The following is an 8,189-nucleotide window of genomic DNA, read 5'->3' as shown; positions in this document are numbered from 1 at the left end:
AGGAGAAACAGCGGAACAAGATAAACAATCCCTGAAATACCAGGGGCTGCAAGAGGATGTTTTAAATCCCATTATTTATGTGAAAGTAAATACTTGACCAGGCTCACAGGGTCAAGAGCATCTCCTAAGAAATGCATGGTCAAACCACAGAAGAGCAACTACTGTTATGGACACAACATCAAACCCACTCTGTTACTGCTCTCACTTCAGGAATTTTCATGGAAGCAACCCTCTGACAATCTGAACTCATTTCCCTTGCTGGTGGCTGGTGCTTGTTTCTGCTGGCATACAAAGACACAAGAATTGTGAAATATGTAGTCAGGTGCTACTGCAGCCTGTGTGCCTCATGGCACTTCTCCAGGCCCTAATAATCAGAATTAAAGAGAGCTGCTGAAAATGAAAGCAACTTCCACAATTTATTTTTTCAAACACAAACAGCAATGCAGACAGGGTTTTCTGGAGCCTCAGAAGCACATGCTTACATGATGACACTTAGTTCCAACTTACTCCTGCCTTGCCCCTCCCTAAAGTTATTATTGTTACTTTTATTTAATTGGCACTAGACAGCACACCATGGTTTCAGAGACCATGAGCGGTCAGTATGTGGCTCATAACTTCCTATTATATATCCTGGGATCAGAGAACCTCTTCATTTCACTGAATTAACAGATGTATTTTCACAATTGTTACAACTCATCAACTACTACAAACCTTTTCATGCATTATTAATCCCCAATCACTTGCGGTCTTACGATAAAATAAGAAAACTCATTTTCTCTCAGGTTGCCTATCAAAACCAAACAATTCCTTTATGCAAAACAGATCATGCACATAACTGGCTTCAAGAAGTACTGCAGATTTGAGTCAACATTTCCCCAGCTTTGAAGTGTGTGCAGCAGGAGCTACTGTGACTATAAAAAAAATTATGCTATTCCAAACAATGAACACGATTCCCACTTGAGCACACGTGCAGAAAGAGCTCCTGTTGCTGCTCAAGGTTATTCACTGAGATTAGCAGGACTGAGCCTCTCATGAGCACCACAGAAGCCCCTGTTATGCTCAGATCTATGTGGGCCTGAGTCATCTCAGGAGAGAGTGAAGTCCGTATTCCATGTACACAGTCCATGCACCATTATCATTCTGCTACTTGGCCATGGTCATGAATCCCTCACAGCACGATGTATTACTCAACAAAGCAACTCCAGTTGACAAACTATCAGCAGTTGATGAGGCCATTTCCCCACCCCCTAAGTGGAAAAAAAAGTACCTTACAAAAGGAGAACAATTCAAAGATTTATTAAGCAGCATTTCCTACCCACACTCACTCCTAGCTCCCCATCTGGATAACCAGTGCTTGGGGAATTTGTGCTCTGCCTAATATTGGAGAACTTAGTGTTGTGAAAAACAACATACCAGAAGATTTTGTAATCCTTTCCTTTCATAACCACTGGGGGGAAAGAAGAAATGGAGATTTTTAGGCAAACAGATTTTATAATCTTGATTAAAAACACAACAGACAAAAAAAAAAAAAAAAAAAAAAAAAAAAAAAAAAAAAAAAAAAAAAAAAAAATCTTGAGTCATTGAACCACACAGGAAATGCATAACTGAATAAGCTCAGAACCTGACTCAGGATTTTTAAATTCTGACACATAAAAAACAGGACTTTACTGACTGTGTTTCAAATTCATCTTAAGCTTAAAAGCTGTCAACTTTATATTAGCTTGGAAGAAAACAGATGGATGTTGTTGCCTTTTTTAAAGATTGAAAAGGCTCCAGACAAACTGAAAAACATACCTATGCTAAGAATTTTTGCAGTTTTATTAGTAAAACAGGAGTCAGGATTTGTCATTATGTTTGGAAAGGTGCCCACAGAAAATGCACAGTATTGGAAAATGAAAAAACTACATTAGTGACAAACTCTCTGGAGGCTGGAACACCAGCTGAAGTAGGAGATGGTGCACAGCAATGACTCCAGATCCATTAAACTGGACTGGTGCACCTGCAGGTTGCTATAGCAAGGCTCATTCACTTGGCAAATCACAACCTAATTACACACGACTGTCACAAAGCACTCTGGTGTCGTCAAGCATTTTTCAGCCTTATGTCCTTATCTGGAAACAAATGAGATTGAAGCAGTCTGGGGGTACTCTGTAAAACAAAAAAGGAAATACAGTCGGCTTGGAACCAAGTGCAAAGCCAAACCATTACAGAACAGAAGGGACCCAGAAAGACTGCAAGAAGCTTTACAGATGAGAAATAACACTGCCACAAGGTAATACATACACTTGGTAAACTGCTTCTTACAAGAACCTGGCACATCCAGTGCTACCTGTCCCAAGATTTGCAAGAGTTCTCACCTCATTTTTTTTCAGCAGATTGAAAAACTGTCATGCTGATTCAGTCCCAACAGGAATTTCTCAGAGGCCAAGTCCTAGCCTGCCAATTAGGATATCACACATCCAAGTATAAGCATTCATTACAAGCAGTTGACAGTCAGCTTTGCCAAAGTACTAAAGTTACTCACACTCATTTAAGTGGGCATCTGACAAGGTTTGTTTGTCAGTTTTAGCGTTCAAAAAAAACCAAGGAAATTTCTTAGCGTCTGAGTAACTGCTCCTGGATTTGCTAGGGAAAAAAAGAAAAAAAAAAGTCGTTGCTTGTTTCCCACAGCCCAATTAAGGATCCATGTTGTGCTCTAAGTGCCAGCACTCAGCACTGCAGCTGCTAAAAGACTATTAAATCAGAACTAGATTTTTGACCCTAGAGTTACTACTGTCTTTACTGTATCATGCCTATTATTTGCACAAACTTCAACAGACTTCATCTGCCTAAAATCTATTTTTTAAGGAGCTAAGTTACTTCAGATCATTTCTTTCTGCAACACTACCATTTAATGATAGTCCTAAAAAGGGGGGAAGGGAAATGGAAGTCTCTTAAAATACCACACCATTACATGAAGTAAAAAACAGGACTTACCCCAGTGGTGCATTCCTCCTGAATTCCCCTTGTGAATGCTTGTCTTCTCTGATGCCAGATCTGTATGTGCCCAAAGTCTGACAGACCAGGGAAGATTCCCCTAAGGTCTGACAAATAGCAAGAGCTATTACACATAAGGAGATTCATGCTCTGTTTCTCACAGAAAACCACAAGGCAGTAAAAGCCCATGTGTAGTCTCTAGCAAGTTACCCTCTGACATAAGCCTGGAAGTTGGTCTCCAAATGCTGCACACTGCAGCATGTTCTCCATGAGCACATTATTCTACAGGACAGCACCAGTCCTGTGTCCCTGGGGTGGGAATTAGCAAGAACCTTAGTTTTAAAGCAGATTCTCTGCAAAACAATCTTATCCAAGTTTTCAAAAACTTGGACATTACAAATTCATGAAATGAAGTAAATTCTTCACCTGAAAGAGGGGTTATTATTTCCTGCTGTGAATTACTTCAGTTTCAGAGAAGCAGTGAAGTACCTTGGTATACAAGAGTTTGTTCCACATTTTAGGTACAACTGCACTGTATTGGCAGGGAGTCTGTTTTGAATGCATGTTAGAATGCAAGATCACATAATTTATAAAAGCCATTTTACTCAGCAAGAGCTTAAATACCAGGAGAGCAACTAAAGCAAGACTGCTGATCAGAGCTGGCAGCTTTGCTTTCCTTGAGAACTCAGTCACTCCTGTGATTAGATTTCTAGACTGAGGCTATTAAGGATCCCCAGGCTACCTTCAATTCTCTACAGTCAGGAGCTGTTCCAGTGCTTGATCTAGCATTTCACTGTGTTTCACCATCAGCTTGCACTTGCTGCTATATAAAGTCGGAGCCCATTTTTAAGTTGCCAGGATGGAAAGTCCTACTGTCACACTAATACTAGAGCTGGTCTTCAGTTCCAGCTGATTCACCCCAATTTATTTCAATTGACAAGGAACTGGATACAAAATAGAAGTACAATTTTCCTGGAAAATGGCAAGCTACCTGGCTAATTCCTGCAATGAATAAGTCTGGACAGAGTGAAGATTTACCTGAACTCATTAGCTGCTCGGCATTTCAAGCTGAGCCGTGAGTGCTGACCAGTACTAAGTTGAGGTTAGTACATTACAGCAACAGTTGGGCATTCTGGCACGCATCAGGAAGGAGGAACTGCATCCCTTTGCCACTGCTGTCACAGTGTGGTGACCAAGAAGAAAACACACTCACTAGAACTGTGCCAAAGCACAGTCTGCTGTTACTGATTCTACAACCCTGACAATCTCCTCTGGTTTGCATTTAAAGGTGTTTTGCCCTGTTCCAAGTGGGACTCAGTATTAAAGGGTGCAACTTATCAAAACCACTGCTACGGAGTGTACTTCAACAGAGAAGACATTCTCATTGCAGCACCTCCCTCCACATGGGACTAAAGCTCTCCCAGCCCAGTGAATGAAAGCACAAGAACATGTGACTGCCTCCTGCAGCACACCCTCCCCACGTGACAGCATGTGCTGATGTGTCTGGTGAAGAGACCACAACTCCCTTTAAATTACTTACTAGGCCTTCCCTGTTACATGCCTTGGCACAAGTCTCCCTTTTCCTGCCTGGCATTCTCAGTTGTCAGATTAAGAAACCTGATGCTATGAGTGGTAGTGTATTACTACCAGCCAGTCCCCACACCCAAGATAGTAAGACTAGAACCACACGGTGGATACTGCAGTTTTACATTTATAATTGGACTTTTATAATATTCAAGATTAGCACAAGATTCATAACCATAAATTATACATTGTTATCTAAGTACATAAAACGTTAATGATACATGTATTTGAAGTGGCACAAAGTAATAATACATCCCTGTTGGCATTCTCAAAGGAAGAGGTGGATGATGGACACGCTGTTGATCCTACTGCAGCATAGCAGAACTGAGTCAGTGCACCCTGGTCACGCAGGTGGTGCTGACTCTGCCCACCAGAGAGGGTCAGAACACGGTGTGGCAGGAAGCCAATGCCAGAATCAGTTAAAGGTGCAAATAAAAAGTCAGGATTATGGCCCTTCCTACTGCCTCAATATGGTAGCAGTGTGTCGCCCTCCCCAACCCTGACGCTGTGCTCTTGCATCTCCAGTGCTTTGGCAGCCCATGCACACTCCTATGTTCTCTTGCCACACACAGCTGAGGTTTGTTTTAGTACCATTTAACGTCAATAAGTAACATGCTCTCTTCTTGTTAAACAAAAAGGATCTGGGAAGTGTTTGCTCTCTGGCATGAGATTTATTTTCTTCAAGTCTCAGATCTACTCCAGAAAACAGAGAACAGACCCCAACAGTATTGAACCCCAACAGCATTGAACTCCAACAGCATTATTGTCCAGAAAAGGAAACTTTCCCAATATTCCTCTAAACATTCAGAGCACAAATATTAGAAAAGCCCATTTTCTTTTGCACATAAGAATGCAAATAAAATGGGGCGGTCAGATGTACAAGCTTTCAACAATTCATTATTAAAGAGATGTTTCATTGAATTGTTAACAACCCTGCTACTTCTGTAGCTTCAGCTAAAGCTTTAACAACTTGGTGCCAGGCAATTTCCCAGCTGCCTTCAATGGGCTTTTCAAAAGAAATAAAATTATGCTCTCTTCCCCCTGGCCTCAAGTAGTTATTGCTATATGAGTTAGTGAAATAGTGCCTTAACTTCAGACAAGAGTCTCACAATGTCATTAACAAAAGCTGCCTTCCAGAGGTTGAAATGTAACCGGACAATAATCAATAAATAACAGTAACAGGCATCCTGCTGAAGTCTCCTCACTGAGCTGGGCAGCAAGTGTGTTCAGCCAACAGAAGGTCATCTGTGCCTTGTACACTTCTTGGAGAAGTTAAAAAGGGACGGGAAGGAAGAGAACAGAGACAGTGAAGGTCTGTCAGAGAGCTAGTTACATATTGAAACCATAAACAGGCGGCTGGGTGAATCCTGGTGCTGTGTATCCATATGGGAAGTTTGCCTGGGGAGGTACTGCACTGGGGCCTGCTGTTAACATCAACTGCTGGCCTAGAAAAGCATGAGACAAAAAGAAAGTTAGTTTATGATCCCAAGATTCCCCCTAATGCTAGTTGTACTGTGTAATAGGACTATTAGGCTTTAGCTAAAAATCAGCCCCTGTGCAAGCACACACCAGCAAGTCACACTATTCCCCAACATGTGCCATGGAGTGGGCACCCATGCATCTGCTCTTGCTACCAGGAAGCTACAAAGAGCAAGGCAGGACTCAGAGGGAAGATGAGTATCAATTGATCTTGAGGTCATAATAAACACGGCTTGTTTTGAAGAGACCATACTGAAAGCCAAACTGGTATTATTTAACCCATGCATGGTCAGATCTAAAGAATAAAGCAATTCAAGCAAATAGTTAGGTCTGTTAGGTCTCACAGTCTGGAGGGTGCTGCAAAAGGTCTGAACACACCTCGACAGATTTGTTTTCGTCACTAGGACCACACATGCCTCATGCATCTGTTAAATTCAGGTTAACATTTACATCAGACAGTGAATCAGTCACATCCTTCCCTTACCAGCCACTTCTAGGTGCTTGAATGCCTCTTCAGAAGGGCTTCTAAAATAGCATCACACTTGAAGACAGCCATGGTGTTTTGGCTGCACATGTCTTAAAATGCGTGAGCTAGAAAACCAGTCTGCCTTTCTACTTGGAAGAGCAGAAAGCAGACACATTCCTCAGACAAGAATAAGAAGAGGAATTTTCACGCTCTGTAAGTTATTCCTGGAGTTGGCAACACCTTGGTATCCCCTGTCCTATTACCATACTGAAACATGATTCCTAAAGTAGAGATCCGAGCCATGTAAGAGGAGCAATACTTTAATCTGAAGAGCAGAAGTACTGTAAGAGTGAGATGTCACTTCACCAACTTACACAGTTCATTGAACAGAGACAACCATCTCAATTACTATCTAGTTGAAACCAATTTTCTTGGATCCAACATGATCATGTAAGCTGCCTTCACAAAGATTAACAACAGGTAATCAATTAAAACCTACCAAATACTATTGGAGTGGGTTCAGTTACTTGTTCCTCTTCTTTTCTTAGGCTTTCAGAAGCATCAAGTTTATCCACCTACATTGAAGTGAACAGGAGATTTATGAAGGTCTTGTCTAGGAATTGCACCATTGTGTGAAGCTTTTCATGCCTGGTACTTCAGCTAACAAGTGCTCCTTTTTAGTCCAAGTTGGAGACTACAGAAGTCTGCCTATTCCCAGCAATCTTTGTTGTAAAACTGACTTCCCAATTCTTTTAGGTGTATTGCAATAAACGGCAGCTCTCAAATGCAGATGAGGTACTCATTACCTTCAAAGGAAGCATCTTTTGGGGCCCTAGTCACTGGTAACTATGACCCACAACTCAAACCCAATAGAGTGACCATCATCTCAAATGGGCCTAACCTACATTTACCTATTAACCTGCAATTCCTCTCCCTTTAAGTGACACCTCACAAATATTTGCAAATATTCCAGCCCCATGAAGTTTGATCTCATCTAGGACTACAGCCTAACCTGGCTGCAAGGTACTGTTTTAACCATACTGTATTCACAGAGACTTCTGCTAGAGGAAACTCTAGGACCATCATGGGAAGTGGTCTAGTAGCATCAGCTTTATGCAGATCTCAGTGCTGTGCCAAATAAAGCTCTGTTAATGCTAAACGAATTTGTGGAACTGCTACAGTAATGCAGGAGCCCTAAACACAACTTTGCTTGTGGGTATGGAAAGCAATCTGAAGAGCAACAGTACTTTCCTCCTCAGGTTTAACAAGTTTTATCTTCCAGAAGAGAACCAGAAGAGACTGAAGACTACAAAGTCTAAAAGTCACACAGCTTCAAATCCTGGTACAGGCAGTACTAACATCCTGGGCAAAACGACATTTAGCCCAATGTTGTATTTCAGCTGTTCCTCATCTTCCTTTCCCACTGCAAGAATCACATCTGGTCTGAGAACTGCTTCAAGAGAGGTCTCTTACGCTTTAACACCATATCTGGGTAACATCTCTAAACAGTTTCTGCAACTTAAATTGACAACCTGAGTGGCAGCAGGTCTTTTACTAGTTCATTTATAGCTGTCAGCCTAAGCTCTCCAGCGTAACACTAAATATTGGTATTAAAAACGCTATCCAAAATGACTATGGATCAAAGCAACTGAGAGCTGCCCATTTTCAACCACCTGTCCTGTTT

General features: G+C 41.6%; 1 protein-coding gene and 1 long non-coding RNA gene across 4 annotated transcripts in view; both read right to left on the bottom strand.

Annotated features, from left to right (window-relative positions):
* Positions 1–2,361: 2,361 nt before the first annotated feature.
* On the bottom strand, positions 2,362–4,148 carry LOC310916546. Its single transcript, XR_014591316.1, has 4 exons — positions 4,015–4,148; positions 2,977–3,083; positions 2,525–2,625; positions 2,362–2,436 (listed from the first exon to the last, which is right to left on the bottom strand). It is a non-coding gene; the product is annotated as an uncharacterized lncRNA (long non-coding RNA).
* A 1,061-nt stretch (positions 4,149–5,209) lies between these two features.
* The window catches only part of CLTCL1 (clathrin heavy chain like 1), a 32,580-nt gene continuing 29,600 nt past the window's right edge, over positions 5,210–8,189 (bottom strand). For 2 of the 3 annotated variants that reach the window (XM_083873735.1, XM_083873736.1), the window contains 2 exons: positions 7,005–7,080; positions 5,210–6,005 (listed from right to left, as the gene is read on the bottom strand). In XM_083873735.1, the coding sequence (XP_083729861.1) occupies positions 5,890–6,005; positions 7,005–7,080 (192 nt within the window). In that variant the 3' untranslated portion in view covers positions 5,210–5,889. The remainder of the gene's footprint in view (positions 6,006–7,004; positions 7,081–8,189) is intronic. The other variant, XM_083873737.1, reaches the window with a different exon arrangement.

This window comes from Zosterops lateralis (genome assembly GCF_965231275.1).
Source record: "Zosterops lateralis genome assembly, chromosome: 17".
Classification (NCBI taxonomy): Eukaryota; Metazoa; Chordata; class Aves; order Passeriformes; family Zosteropidae; genus Zosterops; species Zosterops lateralis.
The sequence above is the reverse complement of the archived record's forward strand: the minus strand, read 5'-3'. Positions and strand labels throughout refer to the sequence as shown.